The following is a 23,016-nucleotide window of genomic DNA, read 5'->3' as shown; positions in this document are numbered from 1 at the left end:
ATCCAGAAGATGTATTGATCTTTTTCCTGAAAGAAAGGCCGCCGGAGCTATGCTACTTCTGTTTTTCTAACTGGGGGCTAAATTAAACCAGATGAAAGCATTCAAGTTCCAACTAAATTAAAAATATATACTGTTATTAAACCAAAACGGAATTCGAATACAAAGTTGAGGTCGCTGGATTCATCCACACCACACCATGGAAGCCGGGTGATTTTAGCGACTTGATGTTTTTGTATTTAGCAAATTTGTAAATACAGATGTCGCCTTCAGAAATGGTCAAAATTACAAGGTTGCTACGAGGGAAGACCATTTCATTGGTTTAAATAAAATAATAATAACAAGAACAGTTTCGGCTTGCAGGGAGCTTGACATCCACCACGGCTTGCCTGCTTGTGTTCTCCCCCCCCCCCCCCCCCCACGTGGTATGATCTAGATATAAATAAAGTAATTAATTTATGGGCATTTGCTCCCCTAGTTGCTAAAATTTTTGCTTCCTTTTTCCTTTTTTATGAAATAAATGTAAGTTTTTTTTTTTTTTTTTACATAAAGGGAACAAAATCTTAATATAAGTAAGAAGAATGATAAAAAATTTAATTCGAGATTAGATTTTTAATGTTTTTTCATATATCTTTAATCACTAAATTAAAGATTTGAAGACAAAATAAATATAAGTTTACAATTACAAGATATATGATCAAATTCTTCTCATAAAATGACTTGGACAAGTTGATTAATCATAATAAAATTTGACACACTCGATATTTCATACAAACAACTTTAGCAAATTAAGGTTTGGAGAAGATGGCAGAAATACGCTTTCACCAAAGTGTCCAATTTTTCTCATTTATTTATACATATAGCATGCACATACACATGCATTATATAAAGACATATAGGATGTAATTAATTTATAAATAGTAATATTTTGCAATCATTTATTTATATTTAAGAAGAAACTTGAAAACAAAAAATACAAATACGATAAAGCCATCCCTCATTAAAGTTTTTGTCCAAATATATTCATTGATACATACATAATTTATGTATACCCGATTGATTGAATTGGATTTGAATCAATTTAATTAATTAATTCAGATTATTATAGGTTTTAAAAATATCATGTCAATTTTTGTCCAAATATATTCATTGATACATATTTATGTATATCCGATCAATTGATTTGGATTTGAATCAAGTTAATTAATTAATTCGAATTATTATAGGTTTTAAAAATATCATGTCAATTTTAAGTTAAGTTATTTCGATTTTAAGTTATTTTGAATTCGAATCATTTTAGATTTAGATCATTTTTTGTGGATTTGAGTCATTTTAATTTTAATCAATTCAAGTTCAAATAATTTTGATTTGGGTATTTCAAATTTGATACTCGAGATATTCGAGTTCAACTCATTTCGATTTCAATTTATTAATTTTTATAATCAAACTAGATCAAATTTAAACAGATTATTTAATCTGAGTTCAAGTTTTAAATTTTATTATAATGTTGTTAAAAGGTCAAAAGTAAAAAAATAATATTTTTAAAATAAATATAAATATTGTAGTTTATATGCTTTAAATTAAAGTTAATTTTTATAAATAAATAAAAAATAAATATAATTTTATTAGACTTGACAAATTTACACATGATATCAAAATAACACAAAAAAAATCAAATGAGTTTTAAAAATATATATTTTATATTTAATCGTATTGATACAAATTTCGATACATGTATGATACAAAAAGTACATTTAATTAAACCGTGCTATACATATACACGTATAAGACACACGAAACATATTTTTCATGTTTGATATGTTTAATAATTTTTTATTATTATTTTTAATTTAATATAAATATATAAAAATTATTTAAAAAAAATTAATTATAATATACTGTTACATACTTAATATAATCATATAAAAATTATTTAAAATATTTAATTATGATACATATTTAATATATAATTATTTTTTATATTAATAATATAACTACAATATAAATAATCATTTTGACTTTGTGGTATAATTCTATAACAAAAATGGCAATTAATTTTTTTCTTTGGCTTTTTCTTTTCTAATTTTAGTTTCTTTTATATTGTTTTTTAGTTTTATTTTATTTATTTTCTCTTTTTTGTTTTCATACGTATTTAAAATTTTAAATTAGAACCATGATTTAATCATTTGACAACATAAAAAAATTAAAAAATTTGGTTAGATAAATAAAATTATAAATTTTTTTATAATTATATTTATTTATATCAACTAAATTTTATAAAAGTTTGAAAATAAATGAAAATTTTTCTAATGATGGAATTAAAAAAAATTGTAACTTGTGATTTTTTTTTAAAATTCTTAAATGGGGGAGTTTAATAAAATCTTACTAAAAATGTTGAAAATGTTGAAAATATTTAAATAAAAAGAAATGTTAATTTAATTTTTAATAAAATATTTAGTAAAAATAAAGGAAAAACAAAAATAAGAAAACTTTTTTCATAAATAGAAAAGGTTAAATAAGTAGTTGGTTTTGACGGGTAAGCTTTTCTAGTAAATCGAAAAAGTAAAATAAGTTGTTCAGTTTGATGGATTTAGATATTGGTAAATTGGATTATAATTGGATTTGAAAACAAAAAAAGTGAGTGTTTGTTTGATGTGAACTTGTAATTGAGTGTTTTTTTTTTTTTTTTTTTATGGAATTTGAGTAGTTTTTATCATTTATACGATGTGTGTTTGTAATTGATGTTTTTTTTTTATATATAAATTTTAAGTTTTTATCATTTGTTTTCTATAATAAAGTAAAAAAAATTAGAATCTTATAAATATAATAACGATGATAACTATATAAATATAAAAAACAAAAAAAAATAAAAATTAAGTTACTATTCTTATTTCCTTTTTTTTTTTTTAAATATCTTAACAAAAATTTATTATAAATTATAATAATTTAAAAAAATCATACATTTGATCAATCAATTAATGAAAATTATAATGCTTGTAACATGGCATGAAAATTTACAAAGAAAATTTAATGGCATTACATGAAATACTATATATATAATTTTAATTATAATTTTTTTTTGTTTTCCTCGTTATTATTAATATGAAAATTTTATACTTACTAATAATAAAAATAAAAGCTATTTTTACTATTTTTAAAAAATTATTTTTGAGATTATATTTTAAATGATTGTTTTATCTGACAATTATATTGTTTATTATTAAGAAACATTTATAGCACGAAATATGATATATTTTGAATACCTTAAGTAAAAAGGTACATTAAATTATATAATAAAATATAAATATTTTTAAATATATATAACTTATACTTGCAAATGTATTTATATTATGCAATAAATAATAATTAATTTTCATAATTAATGAAATATAATTATATTAATATTATTAATATGGAAAAATATCACTTACAAATTTTTTAGTCCATCACTTATAAATATGAACTGTAAATAAAATTTTAATAGATCTCACATAATTTTAAATTATAATTAATTAATTATATTATAATACTTATAGGTGAAATACTATCTATTAATACATAATCCATTAAAACATACATAAATAAATACTATTTAAATAAATAATTATTAGTTAATATAATATAATTTAAAATCATTTGTAACTATTAATTAAACTAGAGTTAAATACAAAAATGGCTTTTGTATTATATATTTTTTTGTCAATTTCATACTTTAATCCATTAAGGACTCTGGTACTCATGACTAATATTGATTAGTTAAATTACTTATATAATATTAATATCTAATAAAATTATGATACATGATATAAAATATTATGTTATCACCACATCATCTATTTATCACGTCAATATTTAAATAAAAATTAAAAAATATTTTTTAAAATTTAAAATTTTGTTAACACGACAATAACTTTCATGCAAATGATTGAATAGGTTCAATTCATAACATTATTTTATTGAATATTTATATTATGTTAATCACTTTAATAATAATAATGTGAATTACCATGACAGAATAAAAATTAAAAAATAAAAATAAAAATTTTATTCTCCTAAATACTAAATCGATAGATAAAAAAAAGTATATGATACCAAAACCATTTTACATATTAACCCATTAAATTAAAAAACCAAAAAATATGAAGAAAATGACGTCCCAGCGAAACGGGGCAGCGTTATAGTTCATTCATAAAATAAAATTATGGGATTGAGCCAAGTGGAGATTCCATGACGGACGTGGAACAACATGGAGAGTTGGATTTTCAAAACAGGATGGGAAGGCGCTGCTCAGCGCAGCTTGATCGTCAGCCGCCTTTCATGTGTCATAATATGGCTAGTCCAGTCAAAGCCACAAGCTTTGACTGAGAATTATTTTTCCACGGTCAAACTTGCTTTTAGCTTCTCAGAAGAAGCATGGAGGTGAGGTGAGACCTTAATGCAAAACTCGCCAATAGGCAATAGGCCACCAATACCATGAATAACCATCTAATTTTCCACCCACACCTGTCTTCTTCCTCCTTCGCTCTCCCTTTTTATGGCTTCTTCCCAATCGGGATCCAACACTTCTATAAATTTTGAGGCAGCCTTGTCTTTCTCAAGCTCAAACCCCCTCCCCATGGCTGCTTCCTCTTCTTTTATGAACATGGACAACATCCAAGGCAGAAGAAGCGCGTCAATTCCCAGTTGGGGACTTTCTGACCACCCAACTGAAACTGATGATAAATTTGGCATTGAAATTCCAAAACTCAAGTCACTTGCTCCCTCTTCGCTACCCATATCTCCAACTCCTGTTTCTCCTTCTTCTTACTTCGCTACAACTCCACTTGCTGCTTTTAGCTCTAATGATTTCCTGGACTCACCTGTTCTTTTCTCCACTTCTAGTGTGAGTTTCTTAATTTCTACTCTTTGAACAATTAATTAAACGTGTTTATGAATATTTTCTATTTTTATTATACTAATTATGGAATTCTTCTCTTCTTTTGCTGGGTTTCTATAGATTTTCCCTTCGCCGACTACGGGGGCTTTTGCTGGTCAAACCTTAAACTGGAGTTGTAGTAATTCTAATGACAATCAACAAGTAAACAAGGGGGAACCCAACAACTTCTTTGACTTCTCCTTTCAACCGCAGCCAAGGCCTTCCACAACTTCATCATCATCCACCATTCAATCTTCTTCCAACATTGTTTCGGTGGTACGCTACTTCATTAACTTCTTTTCTTTCATTTGTCTTCTATAATCGTCAAACATCTTCGTCTGGAGATAGAACGATCACATCTCTTCTAATTTTTCTTTAATTCTTCAGTCTTTTGTTGGGATTGTCGCAGATTTTTTTTTGTCGTGTTTAGAAAATAAAATATACTCTTGCCTTGTAAAATGCTTTGTCGGTTTGTAAACTAAACTACCAACAGCTACAAAATAAGTAAGGCTTTTTGAGAATCAAGAAAAACAGTAGCATGCTTCCCTACAAATGGTACTCCGAAAATATAGGGAGACAAAATTACTTTTATGGTTGCTAAGTTCGCACAAAGACTTATGGTCTCAGCCTGGTTGGACAGGATCAACTCCTTCAGGGTGTTACTGAAAGTTTTTATTTTTCTGATATATCCAGGCATTTAGCATAAAATTTAAAGATTCAACTCGAGATACAGTATCCTAAAAGGCTAGGCTATGTATATTTTAGCTAAACAAAATGTTTTAAATTGATGTGATGTCTACAATGGAAATCAGGTTAATTTGTTTATACTTCAATTTTTGCTCTAATTTTGCACTTCATGAACAGGAACAATTGACATGGAATTTCAGCGAGCCCATGAAGCAACCTGATTTGACCTTAGAGAAGGTTGGTGGAGTAAAATCAGAATTTGCGCCGATGCAGAACTTCTCCACGGAAATGGCCCCATTGCAAACAAATCTGCAAAGCAATACCGTTTCCCAGCCAGCTGGTTATAACCAATACAATCAATCGTCTCAGTTTATCAGGGAGAGCGGAAAGGTGGAAGATGGATATAATTGGAGAAAATACGGGCAAAAACAAGTGAAAGGAAGTGAGAACCCACGCAGTTATTACAAGTGCACATATCCTAACTGCCCCACAAAGAAAAAGGTGGAGAGATCTTTGGATGGACAAATAACTGAAATAGTTTATAAAGGAAGCCACAACCATCCCAAGCCTCAATCTACAAGAAGGTCATCATCTCATACTGCATGCACCAACTCAGAGATATCTGATCAATCTGTAGGCACATTAGGCACCGAACAAACAGACTCCTTTTTAATGCAAGAGGATAATTCAGGTTCCCTGGCGGAGGATGACTTTGACCAAGCTTCACCAATAAGTAATCCAGGTGGCGATGACAATGAAAATGAACCTGATGCCAAAAGATGGTAAGCCTAGCAAAAAAGAGATTCGCTAATGGCTTTTTATGATGGAAGCAAAATTGTTTTCTAACCTTGTAATTTTCTCTTTTGTAGGAAAGGTGAAAATGAGGATGAGGTTATCATAGGTTCTGGTAGCAGAACCGTAAGAGAGCCTAGAATAGTGGTGCAAACAACAAGTGATATCGACATTCTTGATGATGGGTACCGGTGGAGGAAATATGGGCAGAAAGTAGTTAAGGGAAATCCCAATCCAAGGTGATTACTCTTTCACCTAATTGTTCATGAAGTTGATGTTTCTTACAGATTTTATTCAACTTATCTAAAATTGTTCTGTTATCCACTCTACAGGAGCTACTACAAATGTACAACAATTGGCTGTCCGGTGAGAAAACATGTTGAGCGAGCATCCCATGATTTGAGGGCTGTGATCACAACTTACGAAGGGAAACATAACCATGATGTTCCTGCAGCACGTGGGAGCGGCTATGCAATAAATAGACCTCCCACAGCAAGCAACAGCAATGCTCCTATGGCCATGCCTATAAGGCCTTCTGCTGTCCCCAGTCAGCCTAGCAACACAAGTTACCCAAACTCCATTCAGACAAGATTGCCAACATCAGGAAGCCAAATTCCAGTTACCTTGGAAATGCTGCAGAACACAGGTGACTTTGGATTCTCAGGAAAGCCCATTGGCTCCTACATGAGCCAAGCACAATTCTCTGAAGGGGCATTTGCTAGAGCTAAGGACGAACCAAGGGATGATTCATGTCTTGATGGATTCCTGTCTTGGAAGTGAAACAACTAACCTTAGCAGCACATCAACAAAGTAGATGTTTATCAATTAGCTTTACTTGTTTTTATTGTATATCTATATAGTTACCTGGTTATGTAGGTTTTTGTGACTTGTACACAAATTAATGCATTTATTCATTTGTTTCGGGGCCTGATGAACAATGCCTCACTTCAACTTTCTGGCAGATTGTAAGAGTAGAAAGAAGAAAATGGATTTCGGTGGTTAATAAAGAATTTCTTCAACTTTAGCATGAATTACGAGTTACTTTGTGAAATTTTGGTAGTCCTTTACTTGTGACTTTCTTTCCTCCACTCTTCGCCCTCCTCCCCTCCCTCCTTAAAAAAAAAAAAAAAAAAAAAAAACTTGCTTGAGAGTAATGACCATGCAATTTTCTTTTCTTCACCCTGTTTTCAAATTTCATTTTTTGTCCTGTACGATAATAATCCGTTTACTACACTTAGAAATGTAGAAAATTTTTTACTGTTCGTTATTGTCAAGTTTGGCCAAAAGTGAATGACTGCCTTTTCTATTGATCATGCACATCTCAATCCACAATGATTGATTAGAAGAACTTTAAGCAACATGAAGAATGGCATTTCACTACAAGTTTCAAAACAATCAAACATAAATTGAGGTAAGAAAAATAGAGAGAGAGAGAGAGAAAAAGCGTTACAATCACTATGCTATAATTATACCTGTTTAAAAAAAATAAATAAAAGAATAAGAATAATAGAAAAAATTTTGGCTTTGAGGAATGAAGAATATATTTTTAAAAATAATTATCTATCGGATACAATCAAACCTCAAACTCTCCAATCAAAAATAGTAAAAATGATTATATTAAAAAATTCATTTATAATGAATGAATAGACATAAATTTATATTCAAATAATTATAATATTTTATATAATCATGATTTTTGTAAACAATAATCTATTTATATTCAAATAATTATAACCATTTGTTATATAATAATTATTTTTGTTCAAAAACATAATTATTTAAAATATGAATAAAATTAATACAAAATTTATTTTTATTCATCAATAATTAAATCTTTTTATCCAATTTGGGATACACCATATTCTAAACTATCAACAATCCCTCACTAGTTTACAATATTGGTGATTAATCTTTAACTTTTCACACAAATAAATATTAAAAATACAAGAAGGTATCTCTGGATTTAAATTTTCAATTAACATATATATCTTAGAATTCTAACAAAATTGATGGTGTTCATAGATTAAACCTTAACTTTTAGTGTTAGAATAAAAAATATAACACATATAATATTTATTTAATCTTTTGTTAGATGTTTATAATCGTTTTAGCACTATTATGATCATGTGCTTATCATATTCATAAATATTTACAAGACAGACCTTAATTCTTCTTGTTAAAGTGGCATCACTTCTATATTTATATAGGTAGAGTTTGCATTATGTCTACATTGCTTTAGAAATTTAAATAATAGACTCCATTAAGAGTATAAAAACACATTATCTCCAAGCAATAGATTACACTAACTTCTAAAATTTGAATAAATTTTACTAGTACTTTAGTGACATATAACAACAACTTATTTTTACCCATTAAACTTTGTAATTAGAGGTTACTAATTAAAAGTTGGATTCTCATTATTGGTATCTAATAGTAAGGGTTTATATCTATTCTATTTGTAGTACAACTAACCAAATATTTTGGTATTCAATATTTTTTTATGGTAATTGCTCTTATTTGAGATTGAATCTCTAATATAATCACTTTAAGCTAATATGTTCAAACTTTTCATTTTGTATATCATTTATATGCTCTAGACATTGTTGCATCGTTTTTGTCATTTTAAGAAATAGATGATGTTGGTTGTGGCTAAAACTTTATACTCATTAATATAAAATTAAAACCATTCTGTTTCTATACTTCTATCTATTAATTATTTTTCTTGTATAATTGAATGGATAGACCAAACCATTTTAGTCTTTTTAAGATATATAAGGACTTTTTTTTATAATTTTACTTTAATAAGTGTACTAAAGTTATTAGCTTATATAATTTGCTTATAAAATTATACTAAAATCTTACAATATTATGGTGACAATTTTATGTCTTTTGATTCTTATCATCTTCACTATGTGTAAATATGCATTCTTTTATTAAAAATGTCTCATTCAAATTTTAGTTTTGAGATATAGGGAAAGTATAAAAGTATATTTACTTTGAAAGCCATGAGTGATTTAAAAATTTTGTGAATGAAAAAAAAAATTAATAGCAAGATGAATGCTATTTGATCCTTTTGGGTGATGGACATGGTTATACTCACGGTAATAAATTGGTGAATTGTGTCCATGATGAAATAAATTTATAAGTTTCCATGAGTTGGCATGAAAATATTAAAAAGAAACTAGAAAGCATGAGTATATACTAAAAAAAAAAAAATTTTGAGAGTGATTATATTTGACATCATTTTTATTGATGTATATTTTCATATTGAGTTTAAATAAAAGTTTTAGAAGTTTTATAAGAAGAAAATATTAAGATATAAAATGTTTGTTAATTATCTTTCACTAATAGTAGATTTGGAGGCTTCCTATTTTAAAAAAAAAACACCAAATAGTGAAAAGATAAATGAAATAGTGACTTGATTAATTATATATGATATCTTGATAATTTTGTGATGTAGTTCATTTATGCAAGTCATAATTATTATAAATATAATTAAACAAATATTACTTTTATGCAAAGGCCACTGAGAAAAACTATTTGTGTATTATTTATAAATAAATCATTTTTAAGCTTATAAAAAATACTATTCATTTAAGAGTCATACCTCTTTCTCCGTGGATAACTCATTTAGTGATAAATTTCAAGGATTGAGGTTGTTGAAAGCCATCATCATTATCAAGTCCATAAATTAATGGTGCATATATAAACTCTCATTGATACCCTTATCATGAAATTATAAAACCTCATGTACCATAGAGACTTGTACACTTTTATTTTCAATGTTATTATTAAGTCCATATATTAATAGTGCATATATAAGCTCTCATTGGTACCCTTATTGTGAAATTATAAAAACTTGTGTACCATAGAGACTTGTACGTTTTATTTTCAATTTTATGCATATAGATGCCACATATGCTAATAATAAAATAATTTGAGTTTCCATTCATATAGTCATCCATTTTCATTTTCTTAATATATGGCAAACCATGCATATGTTCTCCATGTCCAATTCTAGGCTCATGAACGTTTCAATTCATTACCATATGCAAAAATTCACAAAACATGTATTTAAGCCATGGAATGTGATAACCCATGGAACCATGAATTTAACATTATTGAGTGATCTTTGCTTATTCACTAAATTAAAAGACTTGAAAAACTCAATATCCACTTTTAGCTAATATACATATAAATATAAAAATGGATATATACTTTATATTCTTGACATTGCCAAGATTTTTATGGCACCACAATTGAACATGACCTTTTTATATGCATTTCTATTATAATTCCATAGTATCTCTCTTGGAGATCTCTTAAAAATGCTATATGCATGGTGGATATATTAAATATAAGTGCATTTTACCTTGGATATATACATGGTCATAATCATTATGGTAATAATGCATACATTTATTACCCAAACTATAAAGTATAGAATCATAAATAAATATCATATGGGCAAAAGATTAAAATAACAAAGGTATATTACTACTTCTCTAGCTTTTTCCAACTAAAACATTATCACATAGTTTTAATAAATTTAAGCATACTTTCATAATTCTTTTATTTAACAATTGCTTGAGTAAACATAAAATCATGCTTATTTAAGAACTAAATTTTCAATCATGCCTTTTTGAACAAATAATAAATGCAAGTTATTAGCAAATTGTATTAATAATAAGCATAAAGCTTAATTAATCAAATTTTGCACTACATAAACTTTCCATTTAACTCAAAGCATGTTAATAGAGGCATGATTAAACAATATAAGCATAAAATAAAATAGTAAACAAGCATCTAATTAACATATGTATTAATTAACCACAAATAATTAAAAATAAATTTATTGGGACACTCTATTTCTAGCACATTTCTGGTAACTTCTACTATGAATAAAGATTCTAATCAATAATCTCAATTTCCTTAAAACTCATTTTCTTTTTACTAGTTTTTGGGCACATGTACGTGATAGTCAATTAAAATATAATATGCAATAATTTAATTTTAATAATTTTATATAATACAATTAAATTAATCATTATTACACTAAATAAAATTTAAAATTCAAAAAAATATATATAAAAACTCAAAAAGAAGTTCCATAAAAAATAAATATCTAATCTTTCTTTATTTTAATTTTTATTAAGAAATTTTTTCTTGAAGCTTTCTAGTGTAAGGTCATCATCTTCATTTTTATTTTTATTTTCATTTTGTTTCTTTAAAGGATCATTTTCTATTATAATCAAACTGGATTGAACATTTTCCTTTTTTTCTACTATTTGCTTTTTCATGAGCTTTCTTTTATTTTTCTTTGTTGGTGGATCTTTATCTTCATTTTAATTTTTTTTTTGTCTGCAATCAATCATCATTTAACTCATTCAAATTCTTGCTTTTAATTTATTTGTAGTAAAAATTTAAATTCCTTATTTAGACTTGAAACCAAATTGTTGAAATAATCATGTTCTCCTCTCTTCTTTGTTTCTTCCTGCAATTAAATAATAATAATGTTATAAATAATATTTTATATTAAATTAAATTACAATTGTGTAAATAATAATTTATTACCTTATCATTTAAGTACTTGAGATATTTTGAAATTTCATAACCAATAAGAGTTTTTGTAACTTGAAATAAAATAAGTATAATACTTTCCTTTCCATCACTAATCTCCATTTTTAACATATACTTATATACATGATATAAATTAGTTTGAATTTCATTTGATTAGAATAAAAAATGCATACTTATTTTATGTATATAACATGGTATTATAATGAAATATCTTACCTCGAACCAAAATTTGTAGTGAATTTTATGTAATTTTTGCACCATGCTTGGTTGATATGGAATATTCTACTTTCACCTAAAAATATATAATCAAAATTAATCATATATATTATATAAATATCAATATGGCAATATTAGCAATTATTTAACTTTTATTGATACTGATACCTAGGAGTATCTTTATCATTTTTGCATTGAATTCATCAATATGCTTATTCTTTGTTGTTTGGCATTCTTTGTAAGAAAAAGAAAAATGTTGTCAATCAACTTTCTATCTGAAATTTCATCATTCTCGTATTTTATTACCATTTCCTTTGAAAAAAGAATTAAGTCATTACTTATTGTTGGTTCAACACCATTTTCTACTTAAAGCAAAAACTCATTGAAGCCATCATCTAATCTTACTCTCATATTTCTTTTCAATTTCAATTTTTCCATCGTACTCCACAAATATGACTTTGCAAAACTAACATTAATTGTTTATGCTCTTGTACATTGTGGAACAACAAGTAACACTTGACGAAAATCTCCCATAATTTAAAAAAATCATTTTAATAAATAAATTTTGTTGATACTATGATGGTAATGATAAATATTAAGAATTTAATTTTGATTTTGGTATAATATAAGTAAAATTTGATAACTTTTTATATAACTTTGATTATGATAATTTTTTTATAAAATTTTGGTAATGTTCAATACAATTTTAATAACTTTCAATATTTGTTTGGTAATTTATAATATAATTTTGATATCTATTGATAAAATTTTAGTAACCTGTTCATTTAATTTTAGTAATTAACTTTCTAGTAACTTATGTTATGCTTTTAGTAATTCTTAATAAAATTTATGTCTCATATTTTAACAATAGATTCTTGTAGAAAAGCACGGGTTCGGTTCTAATATAAGATAATTTTTTTTTTATATAATAACATTATTGTTTCATTCAAATTCATAATTTTTTTCACTAAACTTTTTATTGAATAGGTTTCATGGTAGATTTATCCTAGTTTCTCAAAGTGAAATTTCTAACTTTGTTTCTACTAGTAACCAAGGTTCAATTCCTGACAACTTTAAGTATAAAAAAAATATTTATCAATGATTGCAATTAAGTTATAATTGATTTATTATTATATTATCAGTGATTTATTACTAAACTATCAATGATATATTGCTAAAATACCAATGATTTACTACTAAATTAGCATTAATTTACTACTAATTTATAAGTAATTTACTAATAAGTTATGAATGATTTTCTACTAAATTGTTGATAATTTAGTTTTTGTTTAATAGTTTAATAGTAAGTTACTTGATCAGCAAATGGATGATTATAAACTCGTTGATCTATATTAGCATTACTGCAATATGAATTTCAAAATTCTAAAAAAAAATATATCTTTTAATCTCTGCAAGACTTAGGTATAAGAATTTTTTTCTAGAATTTTTATTAGTATATTCACAACTTTTGTCCTTAAATTTTCATTGTGTTGTATTTTCATTCTATTTTGTTTTTCATTACCAGAATCATAAAAGTATAGTTAAAAATAATATGGATTATTTTCTTCTGGAACTAATGTTGGAATACCATCATATATATGCCATTACGTTCGAAAGGTATAAATACCTTGTCTCGAAGATACAAGATCCTTATCTAACCTAACTCCAAAAGATGTGAATGAGAACATACTATTGTAAAATCTAATGTGCTTTCGAAATTCAATGGCTTCTTTTAATTTGAGATGCAAAAAGACAGTATAATTGTTATGGAATAGAAGTGGTAACTAATTTTGCTTGACTAGTTTAACAACAAAATGATGGAGGCTCCTATTGAAACATTTAGCATCATAATAATTACAACATGGAATATTCTTAATTGATATAATGGAGAAAACAAAGGAGTATATAATGTTTCCCCTAATAAAATAGTTTCATATTAATTCTAAAGAAAATTGAAATAAATATAGTTGTATATTTTTCATTTAAAAATCATATCAAACTAACTTTGTTTATCATAGGAAGAAGATAGAGCTATGTATAACCCATCATTCTTTTATCTCTTTTTTTACTTAAGATAATCCTCCATTGGTGTTTTCATTGATTAACTTCTGTTATTTGAAAAAATTGTTATGCATTAATTTTTATTATATATAAATATTAAAATACATAATTTAAAAAAAAATAAATTTCTAACCTTGATATCTTGTCATGTTCCAATGAATTTTATTTCACCTTGAAAGAATTCATTGATGCATAACTTTTCTTTTTGATTTCTAGCTAAATTTGATGTAGGAAATTCCAAGCAATCAGCAGACAATTTTGCAAAAGAGATGAGCTAACCACTTGTTTGCAAATAAGAGAAGATTTTTTACACAAAAGATAAAACATTCATAAGTTTTGCACAAGAAATCAAATAAAAGTTTTCATTTAAAAGATATTATTTGATGTCTAACTTGATCTAAACTTTTTAATGATAATGACATTATGCATATTCTTATAATTGTAAACAATTAATTTAAGATATTCACTGAGCATTTTTAGAACTTGCATATGCTTATGTTCTTAAGCTAACAACTTTTTAGCAAACTTTTTTTTACAAAAAGAAAAATGTACTCCTTACAAATAATCAATTTGAATGATATTGAATTTATTGATTAAAAAAGTAAAAATGAAAAACCTTTTTAGTTTAGTACTTATCAGGCGACATACTTAGTAGTAAATCTCCTTCAATGATTGTTAATTTAACAGCATATACATATGGCGTGCATGATTGTGAATTTATGCATGCATCTCTAATAGATGTATGATGTTTGTAAGCAGATGTTTTGTGCATCAAAAATGTCAATTTTTAATCCTTGAAAGAATATGATGTTTGTATTTGTTCAGGGAAACACTACAAATAGTTAGAAAGTTAGGTTCATTTTGGAAGATTTTCAGATTGTGAATATCTACGAAGGACACTAGTTGAGAAATTTCAATAGATAGAATCTAGGTACTTCTGCTTTTTATTACCTTCATCATGCAATTAGTAAATATTGTTAATAAAGATTTTATTATTGATAACGCACACACCATTTTCTACTGACTCGTGGATATGCATAGAAATTATGTAAATGTAAATATAAATGATTAATTATTGAAGCAGAACTTTATGTGAATGATTATTGCTTCCAAAAAAATGGGTTTTCATTGGAATCACACCTTACATCTTCATTTCATTTGCATTGCTTTTCTGTTGTATTTCATCAGTAGATGTCTTTAAGTCTTCCTTTGTCAGTAACATACTACAATGTAACCCCTTGCCTACCCATCTTTCTTTTTCAATCTCTAATCATGGTCACACATTTCTTGGTTTTTATATTTAAATGAAAGTTGTAAATGCTACATATCTTATATTATCATTTCTAACATTGGTAGCAATTTAGGTTTGTATCTTGTTTAATTCTTCTACGTTAAGATGTTTTCTCTTTTTTTAGTGTAGGATGGCTCTATAACTAGATCAACTTATCAAACTCATGAACATGGGTTTATTGATTATATTTCTTTCCAAATACTTGGTGACTCTTCCTCAGACATTGCTAATTGTATAGGCATATGAAAAGGATTCATGCATAGTTTGAGCAATAGTACTGAAGAGTCTGCTTCTTTGGAATCTATTTTACTTTTTTTTCTTGATGGTTATCACTGTGTGGATCTATCTTTATATAAGGTGAAAACCGTCTCTTTCTTTTCTTTGAATCTAATAAAGAAAAGTCAAAGTGTTTTTGGTTATTTAATGATTCAACCTTTTCATTTTTAGTTTCAGTTTTTTGGGATGTTTTCTAACTCAATTGATCTTTTTTTTTTTTGGAAAAAAATCTAAAATAGGAAGATTAAATTGTTTTGTTATTAAATGAAACAACTACCTATTAAAACTCTGGAAAATATTTTATGATGATCGTCTAAGCTAATGATCTCCCACTTATGTCTATTTTAAGATCCACTTCTATAAACCTTTGGAACTTAAATCAACTAAAGGTAAATGCTTCTTTTTGCAGATCCTAACCACACTTTTTGGATTAAATAATTGATAGGACCTTTAACTTTATTGTTTTTGCTGCTCAATATATTTAGATGTCAAATTAAAACTGATACAAAACCATATTCAATTGTTCCTTAGGAACTGGCTAAAAGAACTTGTTCAAGTTGCATGGGAAAAACCTAAAGTTGGATAAACTAAATTAAACTTTGATAGATCTTTCAAAGCTAATGGCAAAAGCAAATGTACCTTGGATAAGCTGTTGTGATGATTCATGCACTTGATCTTTTTCCCTACGATGTTGAAACCTTTGTTCTTCGAATTCCCAAGTCTCTAATCACCTAATTTTACATAAAAATTGCAAACATTCTTTATAATTATATATTTGTATTTAGTTCAACAAAAGGTGCCTAAGCATTAAACACTCTAAAATTCAAAGAAAAAACAATTAAATTAACTAATTTTAATTAAAAGTTAGTGTCATTTGCAAAGTTACCTAAACAAGGATAGCAAAAAAATCCGATATTAATGTGAAAAATAAAATTTTTTGTTAATATTACAAACCCTTTTCTCTAAAGAAGTTTGGATTTTTATTTTTTTTTTTTGTATTTGTATTTAATGTGAAATTCTTTTTTGACTCAATAAAAGTCTAATAATAAAAAAAAAAGAGTTTAAATTGCATTTTTTAAGAAGTTTAATAATAAAAGAGTTCAAATTATAATTAATCTCAATAGAAATATAATAATAAAAAAATCATTTTAATTAAATTTTATTAAAAATTTTATTCAAGATATTTTGATTGTTCACTATTATCATTTTTTATTTACTAAAAGTATTTTAATCATTTATTATTATCACTTTTAGAGTTCACACTTTTATATGTAAATGATATATAGAGCTCATTTTGGCTTATGATTATTCTAAGCTAGTCTCAATGAATCACATTATAAGTTCGTGCATAAACCTACTTTTGGCTTATTATTCAATCCAAAAGTATTGACGATTTTCAAACATATATTTCAATTCACTTAATCATGTTTTCATGAAAAATATGTACCGATTTTAACTCTTTCTTTGTGTGTTTACAGTATTCCCCATCCTGACATTTATCTACATTGGGTTTTCAATCAATTAAACTCAATTGATGAGACAATTTCAATTCATATACAGAAAATTATGGCATTGTACCCAATAATAAGAAATAGCATTTTGACCATATACCCAAATATAAATATCTATTGCATTTGGTCAATTTTCTTGCCAGCAATAGTGCATGAAATAAATGTATACTAATTTTGAATAAAAATTAAAGAAAAACTTATCTAACATTATGATAGAGAATTATTTCTCTTTATCCATAATTGTTTCCAGAATTTGGATTTCACCGATGCATTTCTGAAAATTTATTTCTCTTGCTTCTTCATAAATAAGAAATATAAAATTTTTTCATAATTACCTTTAAATTGTTAGAAAAAATAAATAAGAAAATAAAAATAATATAAAAGAATTTTGGCTTTAAGGTGTGAAGAATACTTGTTTAAAATCAATTATACCTATAAGATACAATAAAACTTAAAACTCTCCAATTAAAAATAGTGAAAATAATTATACTGAAAAATCTATTTATAATAAATGAACATAAACATAAACTTCTATTCAAATGATCATGACTTTTTGTATAATTATAATTTTTATAAATAATAATCTATCTATATTCAAATAATTATGACCATTGGTCATATGATAATTATTTTTATTCAAACATAATTATTTAAAATATGAATAAATTAATACAAAAATTAATTTTATTCATTAATAAGTAAATCTTTTTATTTAATGTGAGATATACCAAAAAAAAAATACACATATTGTTGCTTGGCATTTAACATTCAAATGTAAATGTGATATCTCACATACACGACAAATGAGTGATAAATACACAGAATCACTAAAGGGAGAAAGTGAAAAAGGATAAAAAGCTGAAAGCCATAATTAGATTATGATTGAGTTGAAAATTTAAAGCCCGAAACCATGGCAGTAAGTGCTAGAGATAGAAATGCAAAGAAAGACATGCAAATAGCCGCAGCTGATGAATCAGTGAAAGAGTCGTCTCCCACTTCTCTCATCCTGTTTGTCAATGAAATCGCCGAAGATGTTGATGATATCAATAAGTATGCCATCATCTGCAGCTTAAAATATTTCAAAATCCTTTCGAATTATAAATAAAGCTTGGTAACAAACATTCCCCAACAACTTAAGAGGAAATGGAATCAATTATGCTCTTGTTGGGTTAAGAAACCTAATTAATACTATATATCGCTGGAAATTTGCAGTTGGCTTAGTTGGCAAAAGCATCAACATCCTATAAATACATACATTTTACTAATGTGATGCACCCCGTGTCAGCCAACTCTTTTTTTTATTTTCTTTTTTCTTTCTTTTATATTGAATTAATTTTTTTATAGGTTCATATATTAATTTGCTTTTTAGTTTTTTATTTATTTTTTATATTTAATACTTTTTTAATATTTTAAAATTTCTTGTGCAGAACCTATTTGACATTATTGATTTTTTGTTTTTTCATTCACTTTTAATTTAATAATTTTTTGAAAAAATGATATTAATGGAGGTACGACGTGACATCCATATGTTTTTTATTTTTTGGTCATTTCTTTTTTATTTTTTAGTTTTTTTGCTTTTTTATTTTTTTTAAATCCATGACATAAATTTTGTAATAAAAAATCATCGTTACTAATGTCGCATGACAACTCAATTTTCTTTCTTTTAATTTATATTTTTTATTTTTTGTCATTTATTTTTTTTTCTTTATTTTTTAATGAGATTTTTTTTTATGAAAAAAAAATTGATGTGCAAATGTGACATCTTATTTTGCTTTTTTACCTTTTTTTTTTTGTTTTTATTTTCTACTTGTTTAATTAAATAATTTTTGAAACAAAAGAAATTGATAAATAAATTTTTTAAAGAAAAATGTCAATGGAGGTATAAATAACAAAATAACCAGTTGATTTCAATTTATTCATGTTCAATATGTACATTTTTTTAATTTGATATCAGATTGAGTTTTTTTCTTGAAAATCGAGATTCGATGGGAAGCAAGTTTAGGGTGTTTCATCACACTCGGATATATATAAATACATATGTTATTATTTATTTAATTTTATATCTATATATATATATGTATTATATTAATAAAATTATTATTTAATACCTTAATTTAATATATTCACATGATATCTCCATTAGTTTTTTTTTTCTTTTTTTAACCATTTCCTTTTTTTTTTTGTTTAAGTTCTAACTTTTTAATTAGATAAATTTTATAAAAAAAAAAAAGTAATAGATGTAGGGATGACAAAATAACTCATATCCTATTGGTGTCGATTTGCTCTGATCTAATAAATGTGGTTTTAAAAAATTCATGATTAGGTAGTTTTTTTTTTTTTAAAATCAAGATTGGGTTCGAAAGTGAATTTAGGATGTTCGTGTTGCCACAAGTATATATATGATTATATTTATTTAATTATTTATTTAATTTTATACTTATATATATTATATTAATGAAGTTATTATTTAAAATCTTAATTTAATAAAAATGCTATATTTATATATAATTAAGATGTAATCCATCCTCCATCTATTATATAAATTTTACTCATTTTTATTTTTATTTTAAATTTTATATTATATAAATTTTACTCATTTTGTTTTTTTATTTTTTATTTTATTGTCACTTAAGGTGTTGATGATCAACCTTATGTTTCTTTCATTTTTTTGCTTCATTTTTTTAATTCATATAAAAAATTCAATGGAACGTGACACCCCAATTTATTTTTGCCTTTACCTTTATTTTGTTTTTTAAATTACATAAATTTTGTAACAAAAGGAACCAATAGATAAAGATAGTAAAATAATTCGTATTCAATGAGTTTTGATATGATCTGATGCAATAGGATTTTTCTCTTTTTTTATTTTTTTCATTTATTGTTTTTAAGTAGATAAATTTTGTAAAAAAATAATATCGGATGTATCCACATAACACCCCATTTGTTTTTTTTATTATTTATTATTTTTTAATTAGATAAATTTTATAACAAAATAGTCTAGTTGATAAGGATGGCAAAACAACCAGTATCAAATAAGTTTTGATCCTGTAGATTCCACATAGATATTTTTGTAAAAATTTTGAGTCAAGTCGGGTCAATTTTTTTCATGAAAACAATGACGGAATAAAATTAGAAGTAGGGTGCTCTACTCAAGCCACCTCGTGGTATAAATAAAAGTATATATTTTTATCTATTTTATTTTATATTTATATATGTACTATATTAATAAAAATTTTATTTTATACCTTAATTTAAAATATTAATATTTTAAACCCAATTTGGATGTTCACATAGCACATCAATGATCTCTTTTTTCTTTTTTGGTTTATTTTTTTTATTTTGATTTTTTGATTTTTATTAATAAAATTATTATTTGATACCTTAATTTTAAACTCAATTAGGATATTCACATAATACTCCAATCTGCTCCCTTTTCCTTTTCCATTTTTTTTTTCTTTTTCTTTTTTCCTTTTTCATTTTTTTATTTTAATTTTTATAACTTTTTTATTAAACTAATTTTGTGAAAAAAAAGGACAACGAAGGTGTCTATGTGGCACACCCATTTGCTTTTTTGCCCTTTTGCTTTTTTTTTTTTTTTTAATTAAATAAATTTTATAATAAAAAGTGTCAATTAATAAAGATGCCAAAATTATCCATATTTGACGGATTCAATCCATCATAATCCAATATGAGATAATTTTTTAAATCAAGTTCGAGTTGGGATAGATTGAGTTTTTTTTTAAAAAAAAATAAGATTAAGATGAAAATGTGTTTAAAGTGCTTTGTCTTAATTTATTTTAAGGTATATATATATATATATATAATATTTTATTATTAATTTAATTTTATATTTATAAGTGTATTATATTAATAAAATTATTATTTGATATCTTAATTTAAGAAATCAATATTTTAATCTTTATAGGGATGTTCATATGACATACTCTATGAGTTCTTTTTTTATTTTTATTTTTTCTTTGTTTTCTCTTTTTGTTTTTTTTCTTTTCATTTTTTTAAAATTTGATTTTTTATTAGATAAATTTTATGAAAAGGAAAGACAAATTTAAACATTCATGTGTCATTCTCATTTGAATTTTTTTAATTATTTCTTTTTCATTTTTAATTAATAAATATTTTTAAAAATATAATGAATAAAAATAGAAAAAAAAAATTTTAACCCTGGCATGCTGCAGGTATCATCTAGTCTTGGTTAAAGTGGAACTTTTCAAATCAGACGTGCCATGCGGACTAAGACTGTAACTTTTAAGCACACGTGCCAGATTGATTTGTTTTAGCAGCCCTCCAGAATGATTGCCGTACAGAGACTTCCTAGACTCCTCTTTTATTTTTCGTTCATCTCATACTACCTTTTATTTTATAATTCTATTTACTACTTTTTAATCATCAAATTTCGATCACCTAGTCCAGTTTAATAAAATCAAATTGCAAACATTTTCTCACTTTGAGAGCTTGCAGTTGACGTGGCATACAGTAATTCTATCTGCTTTTTCCCGTCGATTCTTAGCAGACAAACACAATTTTTTTATTAAACAAATAAAAAGAAGTTGATGAAAAACCAACCTGATCCGCTAAGAAGTCCATCAAGGCAGAGATACGTTGTCCGAATATCTGTTTCCCTTTCCAAATGCAATTCAAGTGTCTCAACGCTTGTCCTCCTGTATACAAAGTCGACAGAATTGCAATTGCCAACAAATACCTGCAAAGAAAAAAATACAAATTAAACTCTAATTTCCAATCTAATATGATTGGACTTTCTAGTACCTGTATTCTTCATAGTCATCGAAATTCCAACCACCGTGCTTGTTGCTGGCCATGATTATAAAAGAAAGAAAAGAGAACAACAAAGCCAATCCTCTGGCGATCACGGACCCTCTCTTCAACAAATCCTCCCTTTTCCAGCGCCTGGTAATCACCGATACACCGAACCCCAATCCCGGCGTCGGGTTCTCCACGTCGATAGTGGGTGTAGCCTTGGTGGCCGCCGATCCTGCGTGATTATTCTTGGTCGGTTCATCGGGGTTCGACATGTGGGAATCAAGTGACATTGAATTAGTGTTAGGAAAATTAAAATGAGGAGAAAGCTGGAGGAAGAACAGAGAAAGGTGGAGAGTGTTGGCGCAACAGAAAGAAACTGGGGATTGAGAAACGTTGTGTTTCAACTCAGCCTGCTCCTGTCTTTATTTCAAGGGAAGTATTAACTTTAGTCGGACTGTCGTGTGTCCCTATATTGACACGTGTAACAAGATTTTCTTGGGTATATGATGTGGCGAGAAACGATTCGTCCAATAAGTAGGACATAACCAAAATATGGACGGTGATTTCCTTTTGTTTTGTTTTTTTTTTTTTTTAGATTGAATAAAAATTGTGGTGAGGAGAAACCGATGGAAGTTTGGAAGATCAGCCCGTGGACCCCAACAAGACCCCTTTTTAGTTTTTTTTTTTTTTTTTTTTAAGATAAAAATGTTTTAAAATACATTTCCCATGCAATGCAACGCGATATTAGTTGTAGCAACGCTTCGACAATGTCGTCAATGTAAATCAAAATACTATTCTATTAATACTCTCTCTCCTTTTGTTCTTTTTATTTGTTATTATTCTGGTTTAACAACTGGAATCTATCTAAAAGGTAAATAATTTTATACTTATAATTTATAATAAGCATTGTGAAA

General features: G+C 26.0%; 2 protein-coding genes across 2 annotated transcripts; one reads left to right on the top strand and one right to left on the bottom strand.

Annotated features, from left to right (window-relative positions):
- Positions 1 to 4,428: 4,428 nt before the first annotated feature.
- Positions 4,429 to 7,422, top strand: LOC111312103 (putative WRKY transcription factor 33). The gene is made up of 5 exons (XM_022912098.2): positions 4,429 to 4,879; positions 4,994 to 5,188; positions 5,777 to 6,381; positions 6,469 to 6,630; positions 6,724 to 7,422. Exons 1-5 carry the CDS (start codon positions 4,532 to 4,534, stop codon positions 7,169 to 7,171), a joined length of 1,758 nt encoding a protein of 585 aa, XP_022767833.1. The 5' UTR covers positions 4,429 to 4,531; the 3' UTR covers positions 7,172 to 7,422.
- Positions 7,423 to 18,105: 10,683 nt separating this feature from the next.
- On the bottom strand, positions 18,106 to 23,016 carry LOC111311149 (CASP-like protein 4B1). The gene is made up of 3 exons (XM_022910520.2): positions 22,109 to 23,016; positions 21,908 to 22,043; positions 18,106 to 18,388 (listed from the first exon to the last, which is right to left on the bottom strand). Exons 1-3 carry the CDS (start codon positions 22,390 to 22,392, stop codon positions 18,203 to 18,205), a joined length of 606 nt encoding a protein of 201 aa, XP_022766255.2. The 5' UTR covers positions 22,393 to 23,016; the 3' UTR covers positions 18,106 to 18,202.

Source organism: Durio zibethinus, chromosome 1 (assembly GCF_047325235.1).
Source record: "Durio zibethinus cultivar Kanyao isolate XHJ-2024 chromosome 1, ASM4732523v1, whole genome shotgun sequence".
Classification (NCBI taxonomy): Eukaryota; Viridiplantae; Streptophyta; class Magnoliopsida; order Malvales; family Malvaceae; genus Durio; species Durio zibethinus.
This window is presented reverse-complemented; position numbering and strand designations above follow the sequence as displayed.

What these genes read in the sequence shown, in the direction of transcription:
- LOC111312103 (XM_022912098.2), top strand. Translation starts at nt 4,532, where the DNA reads ATGGCTTCTTCCCAATCGGGATCCAACACTTCTATAAATTTTGAGGCA. An exon ending in TTCTTTTCTCCACTTCTAGT is followed by an intron (nt 4,880 to 4,993) that starts GTGAGTTTCTTA and finishes GGGTTTCTATAG; the next exon opens with ATTTTCCCTTCGCCGACTAC. An exon ending in GAACCTGATGCCAAAAGATG is followed by an intron (nt 6,382 to 6,468) that starts GTAAGCCTAGCA and finishes TCTCTTTTGTAG; the next exon opens with GAAAGGTGAAAATGAGGATG.
- LOC111311149 (XM_022910520.2), bottom strand. Translation starts at nt 22,392, where the DNA reads ATGTCACTTGATTCCCACATGTCGAACCCCGATGAACCGACCAAGAAT. An exon ending in GATGACTATGAAGAATACAG is followed by an intron (nt 22,044 to 22,108) that starts GTACTAGAAAGT and finishes TTTTCTTTGCAG; the next exon opens with GTATTTGTTGGCAATTGCAA. An exon ending in TGGACTTCTTAGCGGATCAG is followed by an intron (nt 18,389 to 21,907) that starts GTTGGTTTTTCA and finishes TTTAAGCTGCAG; the next exon opens with ATGATGGCATACTTATTGAT.